The 23,814-nt window shown below is 36.8% G+C and overlaps 1 protein-coding gene across 3 annotated transcripts in view; it reads left to right on the top strand.

Moving 5' to 3' along the window:
- The window catches only part of LOC127278538 (putative nuclease HARBI1), a 40,913-nt gene extending 17,846 nt beyond the window's left edge, over positions 1-23,067 (top strand). Inside the window, exons 2-5 of one of the 3 annotated variants that reach the window (XM_051300295.1) lie at positions 4,435-4,528; positions 4,603-4,738; positions 4,841-4,982; positions 22,222-23,067. In XM_051300295.1, the coding sequence (XP_051156252.1) occupies positions 22,254-23,027 (774 nt within the window). In that variant the 5' untranslated portion in view covers positions 4,435-4,528; positions 4,603-4,738; positions 4,841-4,982; positions 22,222-22,253 and the 3' untranslated portion in view covers positions 23,028-23,067. Of the gene's footprint in view, positions 1-4,434; positions 4,529-4,602; positions 4,739-4,840; positions 5,073-22,221 lie in introns of those variants that run through there. The other 2 variants (XM_051300297.1, XM_051300296.1) reach the window with 2 other exon arrangements.
- The last annotated feature ends 747 nt before the right edge of the window (positions 23,068-23,814 follow it).

The raw sequence follows: 23,814 nt of genomic DNA, 5'->3' as shown, positions 1-23,814 counted from the left end.
ATCCTTTTCATAAAAATCTTCCTAAAACAAAAAAAAAGAGGAAACGACTATTTATACGATTTAAAAACATTATATAAAAAAAAAAAAAAAAAGGAAAAATCAGTTTTCGTTCAAACATTTATTTCAGCTACTAAACATACTACACCACTTTCATGAACCAGGAAAAATTGTAAACATTTTAAAATGTATATATACGAGAGGAATTTTGTAAAAAAATTATATTCGATGACATCACACCTACACAGGCTGCCAAGGGACGTCAGCCAGAAAGAAGGGGGGTATTTGTTAGGGACGGAATTTCCGTCACTTTATAATTTTTTTTAATCATTATTTATTTATAATCATCTTTCGAATTATTATATTATAAAAACACAACACACATTATTATTCTCATTGTGAATATTTTAATTATTATTTCGAAATCATTTAATAATTATGCCAAAGGTCTTTTCATGTACTTTAGTTATAATGAATTATTAAATTGAAATACGTTACAAAATAATAACATGATCAAAATTCTTATTGTAATCATTTAAATGTGGGTCTTCAATATATGACAGTTACTTAATCCCTTTTGAAGATTAAGTAATATTAAGGAAAATTATAAGTAGAGTAGGTGATTGAATGTATCACTGCCCCAGTTAAAAATGCAACGTTGTTGAAATTGCATGAAAATACGGAGAAGTCAGTTGCAAAATCAACTCTCCTTCTACATGAATCGGGAGTGATCATTGTCACCAAACTCATTGTTTAAGAGAGTTTAAATAGTCGGTCTTTCGGCCAGTAGGGGGCGAATAATCGAATGATCGAATGATCAGTATTCGTTCAAGTGTTCAGTATCATTTCCCGCAAAGGCGGATGTTGTGTTGATTCCCGCAAAAGGCGGATGATTATATTATTGAAGTCCCACAAAAAGTGGTTGAAGTTATTAATTAATCCCCAAGTAAGGGTTGATCTGTGTTAAATAATAATAAATATAAGTGTCTTGAAAATATATAAAAATAAATTGAGAAATTCATTATAACTAAATAAAGAAGAGAAGACTTCCGCATACCTAAATATCAAGTGACAAACAACGAGTAATACGATACTTTTCTGTAACGATTATAATTCTGGTGAGTCTCTTTAAATAATTGTGTTTAATAAAACAGTTTCTTGTGTTTCGAATCTATCTTGTTGATATTTGTGAGACTTGACGTAAGTCAAGTAGCTTAATTATTGAATTTTGTAATAAACCTTTCTTTGCATGTATAAAACAAATACTTTGAGAATAATTTGTAATAAATTGAGTGTTAATTTAATTTGACTCTATTTATTTATTTTTCACATTGAATTACTTTGTCTCATATTTCTTTTAACATTTTCTCTGAAATACCGTCTATCCGGGTTTATTGAATTGATAATTTACTGAGAGGTAGTCCACTACCTTATTCTAAAATTCTTTAGCGAAGAGCATTTACGCTTTCCAAATAAGCGGAATAGTTAAATAATAAAAATTAGTATTTTTCTAAAATATTTATTATTTCTCGTCAAGTTATCTATTTTATTTTTCTTTTGTTAATTAACTTCCGTCTTTAACAGTACGCACACCTCTGAAGTTTTGGTAGTAAACCTGTAGAAGAGGAGAAGAACGAGAAGAGGGGAAAACACAATAAGCATTGGGAGGGGTCACTTCTCCTTGCTGTCTCCTATCTGCATAGTCAGCGTGGCTGTTCGACGACGGGGAGGGATCTGAATTATAGTGGAGACACCACAACGGAACACCATTGAAATATTCATTTCTCCCTGTACTCGCCGAGCTTCCAGCTGTGCCCTTACAGCCTTTATCTCCTCCCTCTGCATCACGGTCTTGTCTTGTGTCATCCACAGATTTGATAAAGTCTTTGAATGTACTTTGTCCTGCTTGGCAGCGGCAAATGTTTTCAGGATTGCTCGTGCCCTCACCTCCGTCACACACACCAATTTCACTGGGCGCGGTCTTCGAGAAACCTGCGTAAGAGAGCCAATTCTAAACGCCTTTACATTATGTAGGTCCGTGGCGGGAGTAAATGGTTTTAACATATTAACAACCAGATCACTAACATCGTTAGTAACCGAAATAGAACCAGAAGCAGCTGTAGTGGAGGATGTTTCTGGTAAATTAAATAAAACTAAATTTTTTTCTTCTCCTCTCTATCAGCCATTTCATTTATGCAATGACTGGTTGAGGTTGTCAAATCAAAATCAGTATTCACACCAACCACAGGAGCATCAAGTTTCTCCTCCACAACAGCAATACGCTCTGACAAATTAGCAATCCTACCTTCTACTTTTGACAGCGTAGTCAACGCTATATCAATTCTGCCACTCATCTCAGCAAAGTTCGACGACATAGTATTATAGTTGTTATTCAGTGATCTATAATTGCTATTGAGTGATGCATGATTATTATTAACAACAATAGTCAGATCACGAATAGCTCTTAAAATGCCTTCAGAATTAGATGTTGATTGTGATGATTCTGCTGAAGGGGACAATGACCTTTGTCCACAACACTTTGAAAAGGCACCATTAGATAACACAGATAACTGTGCTGTACAACCAGGATGGTAAGGCAGATTACATCCTTTACACAAAATTGGAGGAACACGTGTGATGTCCATATTACATTTTGCACATTTATCAACACAATCACTCATAGTGCATATAAATTGAAGAAGAAAAAAAAATAAAGTAAAACAATCAAATATCAATATAAGCACTATACGCGATGATAAAAGAAACAGAAATTGTTCAAGAAATGTTTCAACCAATTGAGGTTAGAAAACTAAATACTGAATTAGCAGATCAAAAAACGCCTATATCAAAGTCAAAAAACAGTTCAATAACAAAACAAGATAAACACTACAATTCGTCAAACTCCGCAGAACTCCATCAATAATTAATAATAATGAAAAACAACAAAAAATTGGTTAGACACGCACGATCGAATGTATCTATTTCGCCACCTAGCGGCGATAATATTAAATAATTAATTAATTAATTATTATTAATTAATAATGATTAAAATAATAGTTTTTCAAACTGTTATAAAAAATAAATATCTCTTGAAATTACACTAAAAATAACCATTTCTTAAAATTTTATTTTTCAAAATTTTGTCAAAGTAAGATTCTTTTAAAATTTATTAAAAATAACTATTTCTTAAAAATTTTATTTAAAAATTTTTTTTTTTGTAAACAGTAATAAGTAGAAAATTATTTAAGTTTTTTTTTTTTTTTTTTTTTTTTTTTAAATATCTCATTTAATCAAATATGTTAATTAGACATTAATTTAAACAATAAATTTAAGTCAGTTAAATTTGTAATAAAAAAAAATAACTTAACTATTAGTATTTTGCATCTCTGATCACTGTTTGACGTTTGATAAACAATAACTTAACCTATTTTCTAATTTATTTGTTTTTCTATTTTCAACCATCGAGAACTGGTGCATTAGCAAAAAATCTGAATTCACCAATTCTCGAGTCATTACCTCGAAAAATGGAGAAAACCTAAAATATGGAACCAGATACCGATGATTTGTTTTTAAAAAAAATATAAAATAATTATTTTAACATATATTTTTACATGCAAACTCAATATAGTTTTTTTACAATAATATAAACATATGAGGCGTTTCATATGAGAACGACATATGATGTCTCAGATTTTCCTTAACTTTTGGGTTTTGAGAGACATTTTGGTGTTAAATAAGTATGTAAATTTTGAATGAAAATTTTTTAATATTTTTAGAGATATTTGCATTAAAAAATTGTTGTAACATTTTTTTCTTTTTCTTATAACTTTTGTTCTTTTGATCCTACAAAAAAAAGTTCTAAATGTTTTTTACTCTAAAAATGTTAAAATTTATGAAAAAAATTATTGCAATAAAAAATTATTAAATTTCCATTAATTTATTTAAAAAATAAAATTTAATTTTACGTTTTAAACATGTTCTCCCTGTTTCTCAACCCTGAAAAAAATCATGAATGAAGTTGATAATGTAATAAAGACTTCCTGAAATTTTAAGCTTGACGTTATTTTTTGTTTTCGAGATAAAAATCTTTAAACATTGAAATGTAGGGGTTGAGCGCGCAAAATAATCATTGTACAGGGGCCCATCAAGAACTCGCACCGCATGTGATCTTCGCGCCGGCGCGCTAAATGATGGGCCCCTCTTACAATGATCGTTTTGCGCGTTTAATTCATGCATTTCAATGTTTAAAGATTTTTATCTCGAAAACAAAAAATAACGCCAAGCTTAAAATTTCAGGAAGTCTTTATTACATTATCAACTTCATTCATGATTTTTTTCAGGGTTGAGAAACAGGGAGAACATGTTTAAAACGTAAAATTAAATTTTATTTTTTAAATAAATTAATTGAAATCCCATGGGTTAATTCTTTATTTTCAGCCTGGCTTTTGGGAACCGACTGTTATCCGGAAGAGCCTTGGGGACTGCCCCTTCTGGAGGATATGTGGAGGGTGGACAGGCGCCACACAATAATGTAATATATATACATATTAAAATTTTTTTTTTTTTTAATGGGATAAAAAAAAACAACCTTGTCTCCCCTTTTAGCCCTTTATCTGCCATGCCGCCAGTGCCACCAGAGGTTGGATACCAACCCCTTTCTAAGGTTTTCCAATTGACATTCCTGCAATGCCATTATTGGACGCGGGGGCGGCAATCTAGGACCCGAGCAAGATGGCAAGTGGTGAGTTTACACTTGTGCTAAGCAAAAAAAAGAAAAAAATACCAAAGTAAGGTAAAGAAAAGATAAGGCTAAGGGTAAAGCCATTCCCCCTTTTTTTTGCAGAAGATCAACGTTCCTGTGAGTCGGGTTTGGGAGACGATCGGTCCAGAAGGGTTCCTTTTGGATCCGGTCGTCTCATTGGCTGTCGCTCCTGTCTAGGACGAAGGACCTCCCCTCTCCTTTCGCGCGCTTCAGTGACACACATGTATATATATAAAATTCTTGTTCTTTTTTTTGTAAAATCTTTCTCCCCCCCTTTTTTTTATATATATAAATTTATTTAAAGAGAGAAAAATTGAGTTTATTCCCCCCCACCTCTTTAATTCCAGGGCCACCAACAGCACAAGTTTCCTCCCCTAGCGGAAATAGTTCTAATTTTTTAGTAACAACATTAAGATAACTTAATTAAAATTTTCTGTAAAATTTTTTTTTTCTTTTTTTTTATGCACAGTATTTTGTTAAAACTTAGAGGGGAGGAAGCTTCCAACGATTGGTATTTGGATGCAAGGTAAGTGTAAAATGTTCTATCCTCTCGCTTTCAGGAAAAAAAATTTCGAAGGTAATAATTATATTAATATCGGGTGAAATTCGCCCATCGCTGTTCAAATCTTTACATAGTTTTCCCACGAGCGCACTTCTTTCTCAGTAAGGCACTGACCCAAAACTCCCACAACTCATTAGACAGGTGACAATGGCTTATTACAGCACATTCGCACCCAGTCCTTTGACAAAGTGGTAGGAAAGGATGTCTGGCAAAATTTCGAGGGCGGCCCAAGTGGCAGTTCGGCAGTCAGACCACGTAAGCCTCCCTCTACGAGAGTTCTCTGTTCCCTTACATGAGAATGTGCTAGGACCTGTCCCGACGGTGCTGAAACTGATTTTAGAAATCGCCCGTGGGCCCCCATGCAAAGATAAAATAAATCAAAGCGAACAACAAACAAATAAAAAAACAAAAATTAAAAGAAACTTTAGTTCGCTGTATATGTATGAAATACACACACATACATACATACACATACCTACACATATATATACACACACACACACATATATATATATATATATATATATACATATATATACACATACATATGTGACCTGGACAGTTAAAAGGGACCTTTTGTCCGAAAAAATCGATTTTTTATTGATTGGTGTTTCTGATAAAGAAAACTTTTTTCTATCAAAATCACCAATCAATAAAAAATTAATTTTTTCGGACAAAAGGCCACTTTTAACTGTCCAGGTCACATATATACATCTACATACACATGCATACACACATAACCATAAATTCTGAACTAGATTGGTTGGAGTGTTTGTACGGGTAATATAATTACCCTTTTTATACAGTTTTTAGTCGGTGAACTGGCACTGGTTGATGCTGTTGATTTCGTTGTCAAAATTCCGGAACCTTCGGAGTTTAATTGTCAAGATTGGGTTACAGGTACGAGATTCTTAGGTGCCTCTGCGGTCGATGTTTGGAGTTCCATACTTTGTTCTAGATTCGCAGATGTTGATGGGATTTTTCCAGATCTCTGCATATCTAGGTACTCGTCTTGGTTCCTCAACTTATACCCTGTCTTCGGAACGGGGTCACCCTTGTTCCTTTTTAAATTACTTTTGCCAGTGATAGTCCTGATTTTTCTACTGATTGAGTGTCGACATAGAAGGATGAGACTGATGATGCCGAAAATTATCAATCCACTATAGGACCCATAAATAAGGATAGAGTGATGGTTTCTCCATTTTCGCTGCATCGCAAAATTCTCCAATTCTTGTTCCAGAGTTTTGGAGTTGGTATCGAAATTAGGGGTCTTCAATTTTGTTCGGATATTCTCTTGAATTTCCATCGTAGTTGTCAAATGGGAATAGGTAGAAAATACACTTGAAATCCGTTTTAAATCCAGGTGTAACTCGGGTTCATATAAGATCTCCGTTTGGCCTACCTGAGTTGCTGTTGCTGGGATAGTTGTATCTTTTGTTTTTGCTGAACATCCTGGGGCCAACCTTATTATCCCAGTACCAGTGATATTTATCTTAATTGGATAAGCGGAGTGGCAGTTTATTAGTAATACTTCCGGCTTGGCCAAGGAATAAAGCCAGGCTGCTAAGGTCCGCAAAGGTTTCCAAAAAGATTCCAAACTTGAGGTAATTCTGATATCACAGGATCTCAGTAATTCGTCTGTGGGATTGGTCATCAGCGATACCTCACAGATCGGTCTATTCTGAAGGTCATAAATGGATGATCCTTTCAGACATGCATGGAACGATGTCGTTGTTCTACAATTTTCCCAATCTTCATTTTTGAGCAGGAGATAGGTTCTTTGCTCTTTGTCAACGATTAAGTAGTCGTATGCAGGATTCACGTACGCCCTGGCGGATCCGTTTCCAAGTTCACCTTGCAGGGTCCGCAGTGGATGTAGTTTAAATGCTGCATATTTATCTTGTTCCAGGAGAGGAATATCTATCAAAATTTTGATTTTGTGGTCCTCGCATAGAATACTGGTTGTGGCTACTTGAATTAATTCGTCAACGCTAACCTTGGGTCCAGGTAAGGGGAAAATAACATCAGTGGCGTTATTTCTAATGTCGTTGAGGATAGGTCCCAATTGTTTTGAAGATAAAATTCCAAGGAGAAGTTGTCCTCTTCTAGCATCGTGAACTGCGCCTAGCATTGTTGTCGTCGTTCGGATGTTGTGATCAAGTCCCAATTTTATGGCAGCCAGTGTTTTATCCAGGAGTTTGGAGTATTCCTGGAATTCAGAATGTTTAAATTGTCCATTTAGTCCCTTATTCAGGGTGTCGAAAGATTGGTGTAGTTCCTGCAAGACTTCGTCGTGATGTTGCACCTAACTATGCAGACTTTCTAATTGAGACCTAACCACATGTGTCTGCTTTCCAACAAGATGTGATAAGTTTCCTTGTGCTTCATTCAACTCTTGCATGACTGCTTCGTAATGTTTACCATCTTCGTAGTTTAGTACACCAGCTATGGGTCCAGCAATCTTTCCAAGGAATCCAAAAAGGGGAACACTGCGCCGAGGTCGAAATTGTGATGATACTAATATAGGAAGATTCTGGCGTGTTCTTCCTAGTTCTTCTATTTGCCGCTGAAGTTCTCGTTGAAGATCTGCAGCTATCTCCCATTGGTCTTCCCAGGGAAATGATTCGATTCGGACTCCGCACCATTCTTCGTTTGGAAAGCATTGCTGCTTCACGTTGTTCAGTTTGTAATTCAAATCCTCGAAATGCCTCACTTGTTTGCCGATGTCCAGGAAGATGCTGATCCTCCAATTACTGACTGACCTTCTTACTTCTCCCGAATATTCGTAATATATCCCACTACTTATGTCGAGTGGGGTGATCTGGTATCCGGGGCCGTCAATTGGTCCTATTGGAACTGTATTGATCTGCGCCTTCACGATAATTGAGTCAGAAAGGTGCAAAACGATTCAGCAATGTGCCAAGTACATCTTTGTTTTTTCTACAAAAAAAATATTGAATGTATGTTAACAGCAAATTTTTTTGTGAAGGTGACAGTTATAGATAGGTAACCATCACCTTGTCTTTGTGTTTGGCGAATCTTACGCCATTGTCATCTTCTAAAATGACATTATTGTTTTGGGTCAACCCTACAACAGTGTACGGACCATTAGCTCGATTGTCGAACTTGTTCGTCCTAACCTCTTTATAGGTATAGACTTGGTCGCCAACCTTGACCTTCGATGGTCTTGACTTTAGGTCATAAAATTCTTTGGAGCGTTGCTTTGCTCCTTTAAGCTTGTCGGCTGCCAGATTCTGAAGTTCGTGCAATCGGACCACGAGGTCCTTTAGGTATGAACCATAGGTTTCTAATTCTGGTCCAAGCGGTAGGGAGGAAGGGATCCGGGCTACTCGTCCAAAAACTAACTCGAATGGGGTTAGGTTAGTAGCTTCATGAACTGACGTGTTATAATTGAGCATTGCAAAAGGAAGTAGACGATCCCAATCGTCGAAATCTTGAGCGTAGTGCTTAATATAATCCGTCAATTCAATATGGCTTCTTTCTAACGCTCCGTTAGTTTGAGGGCGGTATCCGGAAGTCGTAAGTTGTTTTACCCCAAAGATGCTTTCAAGTTTCCGCATTAGGGAGCTTATAAAGCTACCTCCTCTATCTGTGAGGACGCATCGAGGCGCTCCATATACAGAAAAGAGGTTTGCTGCTATGGCATGGGCAATGGTGGTTGTTTTTATGTCTGGAATGGGGACCGCAATGTAATATTTGCTGAAATTGTCCTGCATTGTTTGTATGTGTGTATTGCCGTTAGGAGTAGTTCGAAGTTTTCCCACGGTATCTAGGGACACTTTGTCAAAGGGTTGCGCAGGGGTATCTGTTATTAGCATAGGTTCACGAGTTCGAGCCCTGGCGATTTTATTCTCAAAGCAACTCTTGCATTTGCGAATATACTCTGTAACTTCGTCTCGCATTCTAGGCCAATAATACCTCTCACGTATTCTTCTATAGGTCTTAGTTATGCCTTTATGCCCTCCAATCAGACTGCCATGGAATTCTGATATTATCTTGGGGCGTAATTGTAAGGGTGGTACCTCGATTTTTCCGTGGCATAGTGTGATATTTATATCGCCAGCGCGGAATATTCCTGCTAAAAGCTCCGTCATTTTATTCGGCAATGTTTCTGATTGTCTAAGGTCTAAGGTCGCTTTTTCACAATAATTGAGTATACCTTATAACGTCCACAGATAGTGACGTACACCTGTCCTTTAATTGGTTTACTGTCTCTGATGTCCTGTAAATCGATCTTTTCGGTTGCCACTAAAAGTTCCACAATGGGGTCAATGGGTTCACAGTCTTCAGAAATAAAGTGGGCGTAATTATCTCTTCTGTAAGTTAAAGGTTCTGTCCATTGATGTAAAATGTTTGGTGGGTTTAAATGGGCACAATTGTTGGGGTTATCTTCTTCATTACCTGAGGAATCAGGGGAGGAGGAAGAATCACAATAGGGAAGGTTTAGTTCCATTATTAGGTTCCTTTTTGTCTTACTTCCGAACTCACTTATAGGGGTTAATCTACGGGGCGTGATTTGTGTTTTTTTCGCATCTTTTCCTCTTGTTTTCCTTTATTGTAATCTGAAAACCTCAAAAATGGGGTGGAGTGTGCTTCGGGGATTGTTGCCCGGCCAGGAGTGAATGATGTCAAACTTGCGGCAAGGTTATGATCGATGTTAGGGGTTTCAAAAACTTCGGGAATGTCTTTAAAGCGGACTATACTCCTTTTTCGCGTGGGGGAGGGATTACTCGTTAGTGGGGTATCCATTGTGATGGTGGAGAGAAGTTCAAGTTCCGGTGGAGGGTGTTTCTCACTTTCTTGAGTTTCAACGCGGCTCTTGTCTAGCTGTTCTAAAAATTTTTTTAGTCTTTCTTCAAATTGTGCATCATCATTCTCTTGACAAGGGTCCAGGGTTTTCAGATATTCCAAATATTCATGATCACTATCACCATCAGAAACGTAGGACTTCTTTCGAGGGGTCCTATCCATCCCTTCATGATCCCATGTTAAGGTTTGGTTAGTTTGATCTGAACGATTCTTTATGATTTCGTTGAACCTTTTGATCGATCGATCTAGGCTAGTTTCTGGCTCACACACTTCTTCTTCGGCGAGAGAATGGGAACTTTCTTCGCTGTCTGAGGGCCGAGGAGGTCCTTGAATAATGATCTTGTCTTTGGGAATTTCTGTAACAGGTTCTGCTTCGGATGACTCTGATGAAGAAGAGGAACTTGATTCAGATTCGGGTTCCATGAGGGCACCTTCCCTGGCCAATCTATCTGCATTTTCATTTCCATCGATTCCGTCATGTCCAGGAACATGTTCCCAGATGACGTCCATATGTTTTAATGCATTGATTAGCTTTTCGTACACTCTTTGATTTTTTACAGGCTTGTTATCGTTGGTTTTCCAATTATTGGTTTGCCATTTTGGAACCCATTCTGTTATTCCTTGGACGAGAACCTTTGAGTCAGTTTTAATTCTTAATCTGTTTATGCCGCCCTTCTTTGCTTGTCGGACGGCTGTGACTGCTGCTTCGATTTCGGATGCGTTGTTTGTTTGTCTACCTCTATATCTTCGTGAAACGTTGAGGGGATGATCTGGGCCGAACCAAACTCCTATACCTGCGCGGGGTCGAACACCACCATTGTCACAACACGCATCATCCACATAAACGTTCGTGTACGAGTCTAACAACGGGGGTGTCCATGGACTTGGGGGTGAAACTGGTTTTGGAACTAATTCGGGGGTGGGGTTGTTTGTATTCACAATATTAGGTGGGAGGCTGGGAAAGGCGCTACTGCTTGATCGAAACACTGGGGGATCCGAACTTTCTTCATAATCACTGTCAGGAAAATTTTCTTCGGATAATGAACTGTCTTCCTTTCCGCTAGGGGGATTGTTGTTCGATTTCATTTTACGTTTCTTTAGTCGCTTCGCCACGCAGCTGACATCCAAGTCTATCGGATTAATTTTCAGAGGGGGAACATAGGGTTCGTCTCCATCTGGATCCTTTGTTTGTGAGGATCCTCTGGGTCTTCCTCTCGGTCTCAAAGGAGGTTTTGAGGATGGTCCTGGGGTGGGAGAGTTAACTGTACCTTGTAGCCGTGATGTAGATGGTACTTCTGACGGCCTCCGCAAAATAGCCTTGGGTTGAACTTGGGCGACTATTGAAGGTTTGGGTTTACTGGGGCCACCTACAGTTTTAATGGATGGGGGTACTAGGGGCGCCTTAGGGTCATATTTGGAAGGAACCTTGAAAGTTGGGGTTGGTCTCAAGAAGGGTCGTTGCTCCAAGGGATTTGATGATCTGGTCCTTGAATTCGTTACTTCCTGTGAGTTGCCTTTCTTACTTTTTCTTTCAGGGTTCGTTTGTACATTGTCCTTGCCCTTATTTTTGAAAGAGGACCTAGTGGTAATAGGGAGTGCTCTGAATTGTTCCGTTTTGCGATCCGGAAGTGAGGTATCATCTTCTGGATCTGATTCTTTCGTGTCATCGGTCCAATCTGAGTCCGAAGAGGAAGTTGCATCCATTTTTGTTTCATTTCTTTCAAGGGGGTTATTGGAAAGTGCCCCAACAATCCTGTTGATCTTGCCTGGCTTATATTCAAATTTATATTGATAGTCCTGGAGTCTGAGTCTGCAACGCATGAGTCTCGCTCCAGGATTCTCAACATAAGACATCCAGTGAACTGGTTCAAAATCACATGCTAGAGTAAATTCTCGACCGTATAGATAGGGCCGGAAATTTTCTACAGCATACAAAATTGCCAGACATTCTTTTTCGGCCTTAGGATATTTTCGTTCATTTTCGTTTAATGTTTTTGAAAAATATGCGACGGGTAGATCGATCCCATCCTTTTCCTGGGTGAGTATTGCACCGATTGCGTACTCCGAGGCGTCAGTTGTCAATTTAAACCTTCCGTCGAAATTTGGATATTGCAGAATAGGTTTGCGGCACAGGTATTTTCTAAGCTTTAGAAAACTTTTCTTTTGGGGTTCATTCCATCCCCACTTGTTGTCCTTTTTCAGTAGGTCAGATAGGGGTTTGGCTGATTTAGCATAATCTTTAATAAACCGGCGATAAAATCCTGAGATTCCTAAAAAGCTTCGAATATCTTTTTGGGTCTTAGGTTGTGGAAAATTTTTAATAGCTTCGATTTTATCCGGGTTTGGTTTTATGCCGTTCTCGCTTATTATATGGCCGAGATATGCTACTTCTGTTTTTAGAAATTTGCACTGATCGGGTTGTAATTTTTAATTAGCTTCTCGAAGTTTGGAAAAGAGCCTTCGTGCTCTCCTATCATGTTCTTCGAGTGTGTCCGAGTAAATTATAATGTCGTCTAAGTACACAAATGCTTCCGTGTCGAGCATTGTACTTAGGACATTATTGAGTAGTCGCTGGAAAGTGGGGGGTGCATTTTTAATGCCCATAGGCATTCTCCGATACTCGAAATGTCCATTGCGTGAGGAAAATGCAGTTTTGTGTCTGTCATCCGGGTGTGTTTCAACCTGGTGAAAACCGCTCGCAAGATTGAACACCGTGAAGTACCTAGCTTTCCCGAGACGGTCAAAGATGGCGCTGATGTTGGGGAGGGGGAAAGCATCACCTATGACCTTTTCATTTTGGGCCCTATAATCGATAACAACCCTCCACTTTTTCTCGCCAGAGGCGTCAAGTTTTTTCGGTACTGTCAAAAGTGGAAAATTGTAATCGGAATTAGAATTCCCGATTATACCGCTATTAATTGTTTAAGAAACTGAGTGTCTATTTGCTCTAGGGCTTCAGTAGGGGAGCGATATTGTTTTCTTCGGATAACCTGTTCATCGATTGTCGGGATTCTGTGTTGGATCAGATGGGTGCACGAAAGCATTTCTCCATTTAAATGAAAGATATCCGCGAAGTCCTCTGCCCATCGATTCACAAAGTCTTTTTCTTCCGGGGTCAAATGGGACACATGTAGGGCATTTTTCACTTTCACTACGCGATCGGAGTACTCGGCTTCGGAATTGATTAAGGGACATTCCGTATCGGAATCTGAAAATTCTTCTCCTGGAAATTTACAAAAATCAAAAGGAATTATGTGAAATTCTACAGGAATGTCGAAGAGTGTTAGTTCGACAGTGCCCAATGTTTTCACGGTGTGATTCGTGATTCCAGTGATCTCAGCACATTTACTTCGTGTAAATGTGAGGTCAGGACTCAATACACACACTTTGATCAAATTGTCGGATCCAGGATCCACCAGAAAGTTGACCTTGGGTATCCTGAATTCAGGTGCAGATAATTGCACTACTGGGGAGTCTTCGGCTTGGGATCCTGCTCTAACGACCCTATTTGGTTGTCCGCAAAGTGGACGCTCCGTTGACGCTGGGGAGTGGGACTCGCTGCCGCGTCTAAGCGTCGAGTCGGCTGAGAGTTTAAATTTCCTTGTTTGGAATTTGAACTTCCTTGTGGACCAGGGGATACCGAACGGGGTTGGGTGACACTTGGTTTAAATTCTGAGTGCTGCCGGTTGTAGTTAGGTTGGTATCCCATTGCCTGTCCAGGGGTAGGTTGGTAGACCATGGGCTGCATAGGAGAGGATTGGTACGCCATCGGTTGAAGAGGGGGTTGGTAATTCATAGGTGGAATGAATTGAGGCATCATCGTCCTGTAAAAGGCCGCTAGCTGCTCAGGACTAAACTGAGGCGTCTCGTTATTTGATCCCCGTGATGATCTCAGAATCGAGGTCTCCTTTTCGCCGTCGGATTTCCGTTTGTCCGAAGATGGTTTCTCGGCTTGTCTGGAATAAGGGCTGGGGGATCTTGGTCGTTCCTCAGATCTAGTAATGTGATACGAGGATGCCCTGGTTTTATCAGAATATTTTTGGCGCTCTTCTGCGCGAAGGGCATGTTCGCAGGCCTCTTCTAAGTCCACGGGGTTTCTAGTGTCAACAAAAATTGACATTTCTTCTGGTAGTCCGCGAATGAAAGATTCGAGGGCACAATCTATAACACAGCCCCACAAAAAAAAAAAGTGTCATGTACTTTTGACCGGAATACCCTAACCCTATGTATTTTGACGCGCTGAACACGAATCCGAAGTCCGTTTTGCTCTATCACGTCAGGATTTTTTTCTAACCTAAAAAAACATGTCGGATTTTGAGAAGTAGGCGATTTTTTTAAAAATTGATGTATTAACTTCAAACTTGGTATCTGGGGGTTTTTTGTGTCGCTGATTACGAATCTGAAGTTAGATTTTCAAAATCAAAAATGGCGGATCCAATATGGCGGACGAATTTTGAAAAAATTTTAAGATTTACTTCAAACTTGGTATCTAGGGGTTTTTTGGGTCGCTGATTACGAATCTGATGTCAGATTTCCGAAATTCGATATGTCTGATTCAATATTAAGGAATTATTTTTAAAAAATTGTCAGATTATTATGAAATTTGGTATCTACAGGTTTTCTAAGTTGCTGACAAGTAACACTAGGGAAGTGCCATACGCCGATTTTTCTGAAACATGGCAATTTTGTAGTTTTTTGAAAACAATTTGACACGTATGTTTTGTTTTTCCCCAAAAGCTGATTTATGGGAGGAAAATACACCTTGAATTTTTTTTTGGTAGGGGGACATTATTTTACGAAATTTTTCAAAAATTAATGTGCAATAGTGTATCTGGGGGTTTTTTGGGTCACTGATTACAAATCTGATGTCAGATTTCAAAAATTCAAAATGGCATATCCAACATGGACTTCTATCGGCCACATTAGATACGCCATTATCAATTTTTGAAAACTGACATCAGATTCGTAATCAGCGACCCAAAAAACCCCTAGATACCAAGTTTGAAGTAAATCTTAAAATTTTTTCAAATTCGTCCGCCATATTGGATCCGACATTTTTGATTTTGAAAATCTAACTGCAGATTCGTAATCAGCGACCCAAAAAACCCCTAGATACCAAGTTTGAAGTAAATCTTAAAATTTTTTCAAAATTCGTCCGCCATATTGGATCCGCCATTTTTGATTTTGAAAATCTATCTTCAGATTCGTAATCAGCGACACAAAAAACCCCCAGATACCAAGTTTGAAGTTAATACATCAATTTTCAAAAAAATCGCCTACTTCTCAAAATCCGACATGTTTTTTTAGGTTAGAAAAAAATCCTGACGTGATAGAGCAAAACGGACTTCGGATTCGTGTTCAGCGCGTCAAAATACATAGGGTTAGGGTATTCCGGTCAAAAGTACATCACACTTTTTTTTTTTTGTGGGGCTGTGTAATTGGTTGTATTAGGAGTTCACTTTTAGGAAACACACGAGTACGCGCGTTGGGGACATCGGCTTCGCGAAATCGTCTATTGTACTTTGCTTCGAGGGCATGTTTTGCACCACTTAGAAGTCCGCGCAACCTATCGTTATAGTCCCGCACAGTTTCGGATTGTTTCATCCTTATTGTCATAATATTTTCGAAATACCATAGGTATTTTTTTGTAGATGCAAATCGTTTTTGCAAATGAGCGACAAGCTCGTCCACTCTATTAAAATGTTTATCTCTAACACTTTCCCTAGCTGCGCACTTTAACTTACTAAGGACTGCTTTAAGGAAACCCGGTTCTGTGGCATCGGTGGTGAATGCGACACCATTTGCTACATCTTGTAGAAATTCTCTTAAGGGTGGATTGTTTCCGTCAAAGAAAGGGATGTGGTATGTACTCTGTTGTAGGGTCATACGTTCGAGGACAGATGCCATGGCGGCCGTAGTGTCCTGGTTAATTTGTCGAAGTGTTATATTGGCATGTTCTGTCTCTAATAAAGAGTGATTATTCCCGCCCCTGGAGCCAGGGTTATCTTCGGGATGGTCTGGCATTTTGCTAATGGGTCTTAATTGACACAAACACAAAAAAAAAGAATTGAAATATTATGAAGGGGGATAAGTGTGTTTAAATATATATATATATATGTATATGCTTATAAACACATAAACATATATTTGTGTGCTCTTTTAAACGCAAACTTGGCAGTTTATTCTTTCCTTTTTCTTTTATCTTACGCCACCGCGGAATATTCCTGCAAACTTGCTTCAAGGAATTTTAGCAAGTGGAAAATTATAATCTATCGCGTTGGCTGATTTCGTTTGCGTTGTAAATGATTGTGCTGGGATTAAAATTTTTATTTAATTGAGTATAGTTGATGTAAAATCGGTTATTCGTTTTCCTAGACACTAGCACTAGGGGGGTGTTGCCAGGTGACGTCGAGGTAGGTGTTCAATCTTTGCGTACTTTGTCAGTCAGAATAGGTGGAGTCATTTTAAAAAATTATTAATGGTTTTTAATCCAAAATTATTACGTCACTGTCATATGCCGTAGTTTCGTCAGAGTCGTCTGAACTATCGTCTAAGTGTTGTTGTAAGAGTTCTATTCTGCGACGGGCTAATTCCTCCTCTCTTTCAAGGTCAATTACTCGAGCTTGTGGAGGGGGAACCTGAGGGTTACTTGGACCTGCTACAGGGAGGACAACTGGGGACAAAGGTTTCACTTTATTATGGGTCTGATTTTTAATGTCGGTTCGGTAAGGTTATAATAAATTTCCGAACTCGGAACTCTTGTCGCTGGTTGTTTTTCTGTAATTGTGGGTGCACTCCTTTTTCCCGCAATTTTTCCCCACCTCTTTCCTGCTCTTTTTCCTCTAGGGTTTTTATTGAGTAAAAATCCGTTTATACTGGACATTTTAAAATATTCATTATCGAAAATTTTCCTTTCTTTTTCACTGATTTTCATTAATTCTACGCCAGGAATTCGTTACATTTATATCAACTCAGCAAGTAAAATTTTCCTCACAGAGAGATCGTACTAAGACCAGCGCTTCTGAATATGACGAGGTACAAAAGAGAATTGTATTTTCTTCCTATCTCGCTTTTCCTTATGGAAAACTATTCAGATACAGCATAGGAATTTCCGATCTCGCGGTGTCGTACTGGCAACAGCGATGGAGAGTAACTGGTTTTATAATCAATTTAATGATTCTAAAACTTCGTTTTGCCACAATTCTCTTAAAGGGAAAACCTCAAGTGGAAAAAAAATTTTTTTTTAAAAGAAAATTTCAAACAGTATTTATAAATTTTGGAATGATAGTAATTCCAATTCAATGGCGCTTTGTCTGCCAATTATTCCCGTTGTAATGTGACAATCTTGCGAGAAGAAAGAGTCCACTACACAAAAACAGATCTCGATTCCATTTACTGGTAGAAAAACAATGCCTAAGATTTCTGCATATTCGTCGTTTATGCAGTCTCCCGACGGGAAGCCAAGAATCGCGCAGTCTGTCTTAAGTTGTGTCTCACAAATATAATTAAGTTTAGTATCGTTATTGACAGGGATTTCTAAACTATTACAGAGGTGTTCCGAATGTACTGTCACAGTTTGTGCACTGTTATATTGTACTCGAATAGTCATAGTAATTTCGACATGAAAAAAAATATTTTTTTTTATGATAAAATTATTTTTCCGTTCAGTCTTTTAAACGAGAAACTGACCGTTTCTATTCTTCGAACTCTAAGGTCTTGTTTAGTCGTATAAGTAAGCACGTCAGCTGATCCAACAAGTGTGAGTGAGAGTCTCTGTAATTCTCGTCGGTTAACAATGCCTCCGTGGTGAAGTGGATGTTTTGGGTTATATGTCACAAAATAATCTAATTTAATTTGTGATTTTGGTTTTGGTTGTCTATTTAAGGGATGAAATTTATATTCTGATTTTACCGAAACTTAATTTTCCTTAACAATTTCGTTTTTAACGAGGGTAGTCTCTATTTTCTTATCTGAATTTTCCGATTTGTTTTGAATATTTTTATTGCGTGAATTAATTCGTTTTTTTGAGCGACCGCCACGGGGCCTAATTTTATGTGGCATAATTTGAATGATTCATAGCAAAAAAAAAAAAAGAAATGAAAAATCAATAGTTTTCAATTACTTCTTTAACAGAGTAAAGTGGCCCTTAAACAGAAAAGTTGAAATAAGATTCCTAATAACTCCGTAATTAGAGAGTGCGAAAAGGTGATTATAAGTAACACGAAAGGCAATAGAAGAAAAATTTCTATTAAAGACATGTTAAGTATAGAAAAAAAATAGGTTTCTTTCTCTTGCAGTGAGAATTTTCTTATTTCAAAATGAAACAAATTTTTAGGACCTCGCTGTTATGAATTTTGATTAGTCATCATCAACGACATAGTTGGAGAGCCAGAATCAAAAATTGGGAATGAGTCATCATCAATGACCAAGGTCAGAGAGCCAAATTCACAATTTTTCGCAATTCAAACAGGTTGTCACTTAAATCTTTGAATACATTAGGAAATTGAAAATTTTCCTTTTGAAAAATTTTCTCTTCTGAATTCTCAAAGTAAAGTATAAAGAATGGAGGAAAATATTAGGCAGTTAAAGGAAATATCACTTCTTTCTGTTTTTCTCGATGAGAATTTTTTCTTTATTTCGAAAAGAAACAAATTTCCAGAGTTACTGTTATGAATTTCGATTAGTCATCATCAACGACATAGTCGGAGAGCCAAAATCAAAATTGTGAATAAGTCATCATCAACGACCAAGGTCGGAGAGCCAAATTCAAAATTTTCCGCAATTCAAACAGGTCGTCATGTACTTTTTGAATGCACTTAGAAATTGAAAGGTTTTTCCTCGTAAAAATCCTCTCTTACACAATTCTCAAAAAGAAGTTTGAAATTAGTTGATTAAAGTTTTTAACTATTCTTTTCTTTTAATTGAAAGAATTTTCGGAACCAATGTCTCAGATAATGTCATCATTAACGACCAAGGTTGGAGAGCCAAAATCATAAATTAGGATTGCGTCATCATCAACAACATAAGTTGGAGAGCCATAATCCAGAATTTATTTTTAAGACAAAGTCATTATGTACTTTTCTTTCAATATAAGGAAAAGAAAATCAAACACTTAATAAATTAGAATGATTGATTTTTAGTCTTGAAATGTTAGTAAGGTATAAGTATAAGAATTTTAAATTAAAAGTAAACGTGAAATTTTGTCAAAATTAAAATTTTTTGAAAAACTCTAAGGTGACAATTGATGAAAATCAATTGTTCCGATAACGTAGCTGACAGCAACGTAAGGAAAAATCCCACCGCTGCCACCATCAGCTTGTTACGAACCGAAAAAATATTAATTATAAAAATTATTATTCCTTATGTCCTGGAGGCACCAAGCTGCCGAAATTAAAAAAATTCCGTTTATTTTATGGGATCGTGTATCCTATTTTAAAAGAAACTGCCAAGTTACGTTATTCGAAAGTGAATTTAAGGGATAAACACAATAAAACAATTAAGACCCTTTTATACATTTATTTTATAAAAGAAATTTCGACTTTAAAATAATGAAATGATACAGTAAGATAAGAAGATGGAACGATACATGTTTAAAAACTTACTCTACTGCTCATTATACCGTCGCAAGCTAACGAGGGCGAGGCGTCGAGCTGCTATCCGACGGGCGGAAAAATATGCACACTTATCGAAGCGCGAAAATGTCAATTGGTAGCGCACAAGAATGCACTCCCGGGTCCACCGAATCTAAACAGCGCAGGCACCACACGTGCGGACTGGCCGGTCAAAAAGACAAAAATTCAATAATTTGATTTTATTCGAATTACTGAATTTTTATTAAAGACGACTTCCGTTGGACTTCGTCGGCGTGAAGTATTTACTTTAACTTTTCGTCCGTCCAATTTTAATCACTATCTATGTAGTGGATTGTGAAAATTGAAAATCCGACTCACGGACGGGCTTAGTCCCGGCGTCTCAAAATCGTTTTTACGCCTCTGAAAAATTTCAGAGCTGACTCGCGAATGAGAGTTGTACTGCAATTAATTGACTTCCGCGATGTTCTTTTATATGAACGTTTGGAGACTTCAGGTGGGAAAATTTTGTGGACTAAGGGTTTTTAACACGTGATAAAGGCGTGAGCTCTGGGCCTGTTACTATGCCAATAATGCTGAGTTTTTTTTTTATTTTCTTTTAATGGTATAGCCAAATATAATAATATGCATTTGATAAAATCAAACGTAAATTATCATTGAAAGACTTGTTTTCTTTTGGATTTATTTTATGAATTTTCCTTTTTGGAAAATGTTTTGATTTTGGATATTTTTACCCCCTTTTCATTTGCGACAATTACAACTTTGATGTTGTGTTGTCATAGGCATGTAAGATTGTTAGGCCCAGAATACGTAATAAAAAGAGTGGGGGGGGGTAGCGTAAGAAAGGATGGAAACTGAAGAATTACGTTCAAGGAAAAGCTCATCGCGTAGATTTATTTTTAACTATTACTATTATATCCTTTTTTTTTTCGCGAGAAGTCCAATTTCTAATGTGGTTCCTGTACTCATGTATGCTCGTTTTTAGACCCACAAGTGATAATAGCGAACCTCATAAACAGAAGGTGTCTGTTGTTATTACTTGCGATAAATAATTCCTATGTTTTTACTCTAAAAGCATTTACACAACGTAGAATGGCCTGTAAACATTACTACAATATTTAGTAATGTACCCGCAACATTCGCAGCATTCTCATTCACCAACTTCTACAATTTTGATTCGGGAACATCGCCGCAACATTCAACGCGTTCAGAATGTTGCCGCAATGTTCGTTAACATATTCGCAACATTCCCATTTGTTAACTTCTACAATTTTGAATTGGGAACATTCTTGCAACGTCCAATGCACTCAGGGCGCCGCCGCAATGTTCGCTAACGCTCCCGCAACATTCGCAACATTGCCATTCGCTAACTTTCTTCAATTTTAAGTGGGGAACATTGCCGCAACGTCCAACGCACTTAGAACGTTGCCGCAATGTTTGTTAACATACTTGCAACATTCCCATTCACTAACTTCTACAATTTTGGTTTGGGAACACTGCCGCAACGCTCAATGCGCTCAGAACGTTGCTGCAATGTTCACCAACACGCGTGTAATATTTATAGTACTACAATAATATATTTTAAGTTAACCATGTGAAGATAATTTTTTATATTTTCAAATGTTATATTTAGTTATGAATAATATTAGAATATATGCACACATTCTTATCGGTGATATTTAGGACATTTTTGTTTTAGATATTTGTAATAATAATAATATGTGCATATATGATATTTCAGGAATAAAGGCCCGAGTCCGTTCCCATCGCATTATGCTGACAATTGAGTTTTTTTTTCTTTTTTTTTTCTTTTTTTTTTATCAAAGTATTGTATTAACGTTCACAAGAAGTGAACTTCACCACAATAAAACAAAACTCAAAATTTTAACTTTTTAGATACCACCGTGACAGGGAAATTACCTGAGATAGTTTAAAAGAAATATGCAAAATAAAATTCTTGTCACCTAACAATTTAATATTTCTTAGACTTTTCTAAACATTTTTTCGGAAAACTTAATCGAATAATTTTCCTGAAGTTTGAACCGCAAACTCAAAAACCGTGGACATATAACGTTCTAGGGAACTTTACAGGAAGTTCCCCGAGTGAGTTTCCAAACTTAACACGGCAAACTTCCTGCAAAAAAAACTGTGCTATCTGAACCGTAATATATACGTGATATCATTAAAATAAAATTTTGTTGGTCGCTATATTGAGATTCGAGAGTAGAAAAATCTATGGCATTAGTAATGATTTAATTAAATTTAATTAAACCAGTATTAAGTCAAAGTTGCAAGCCTTAGCACCCGCATTAGGTATAGTACGAATTCAGTTCAAAAGGTCAGTACTGATATTTGTGCGGTTGTCCGTAATGAGCTGCTACACCTGTAGTTTATTTTCACTCTGTTTTTATTACTCGGAATAAAAACCGATGTATAAAAATATATTGAGCCTATTAATTAATGTGCCTATTAATTTTCAGATCAATCGATCGCTTATCGGTTTGGGGTCGCAATGGACACGGCGTGGAGAGCTACTCACAATGTTGCACGTGTCTTAGGTGCAAATTCTGCTAATTACATACATTGGCCTGAAGGACAAGAATTTATTACTGGAGAACGTGATTTTGAAGTCTTCGCTGGATTTCCGGGTGTTATAGCAGCTGTTGATGGATGCCATATAGAAAATAATGCTCCCAAAGTTGATGAATATGCATACGTTAATAGAAAGGGTTATCATTCAGTTTTATTACAAGGAATATGTAATGCGAAAAAAAAATTTGTTGATGTGTTTGCTGGACAATGTGGAAGCATGCACGATGCACGCGTGTGGCGAAGAAGTTACATAAACCAAGAAATAAATAACGATCCCGACAGATATTGTCCGGAAAATAGACATATTATAGGAGATACTGCCTACCCTTTACGTCGTCATCTGTTGACTCCATTTAAAGATAACGGCCATCTAACTCCTGCAGAAATAAATTACAACAAAGTTCTCAGTAAAACTCGCATAATAGTTGAAAATACTTTTGCATTATTGAAAGGTCGATTTCGGAGATTAAAGTTTTTGTACTTACAAAATGTAAAATATGCTTCTTTAATCATTTTAGCGTGTTGCGTTTTACACAACATCTGCATAGATTTTGGAGATGAAATCGATGTTGAAGATGCAGATGTTGATGGCGATAACTTTGATGAGGAATGCGAAATAAATTGTAATAATCCAGCTACATATAAGCGAAACAGAATTGTTGAATTTTTAATGCAAAAAAGGCACAGACAATAGGTGGACAAGTATTACATGAAACCTATAAAGCAATTTTTTACAACACTATGTTTATAAAATAAAATTATTTTTAGAGTCTTAAAAATGAATTGACAGTATTATAAATGTATAAAACGTAATTATAATTATACATTATATAATAATCTTGTTCTATTGTTTAAAAAGAAAATAAAGGACTGTATTTTAGAGAATATTTTTTATTGATTTAACGAACATTTGTTTTAGCAGATAGAATAACATGAAATATATATTTATTTATCAAATATATTTTATATTATATTTATATATCTTATTATTAATTCTTTACTATCGTATAATACTGAAATTTCTGCAGCACACTTAAATTATTTTTATTGATAGAATCGATATAGAAACCAGTCTTCCCAGCAATAGTAAATGTTCATATACATCGATAGAAAGAATTATCATTCAATTTTACATCAAGGAATACGAAGAACAAAAAAAATGTGTTAATGTATTTGAGCAGCCGGAAAGAAGAACTCAACGAGCGCTCGGTTGCACACTGTAAATCTAGTCAAAAGTATAAAAAAGGAGATAAAATTAAAAGTATAAATTTTGAGTTTTGAAGTATACATACATCCTTGTAGGAAATCAAAGGGCGCATCTTTGTTTCCTTTGACTTTTTTAAATAACATACACTTTAAATATTTAAACATAAATCGTCGTAGCTTTGACAAACATTAATTAAATTACTGGAAATTTAAAATACACACGCATTTGGGTCTACAGAAGACAGTAACACAATATAATATTAAAAAATAATCAA

This window comes from Leptopilina boulardi, unplaced genomic scaffold (assembly GCF_019393585.1).
Source record: "Leptopilina boulardi isolate dan_hultmark-lab unplaced genomic scaffold, ZJU_Lbou_2.1 LbouV2_204, whole genome shotgun sequence".
NCBI classification, from domain to species: Eukaryota; Metazoa; Arthropoda; class Insecta; order Hymenoptera; family Figitidae; genus Leptopilina; species Leptopilina boulardi.
The sequence above is the reverse complement of the archived record's forward strand: the minus strand, read 5'-3'. Positions and strand labels throughout refer to the sequence as shown.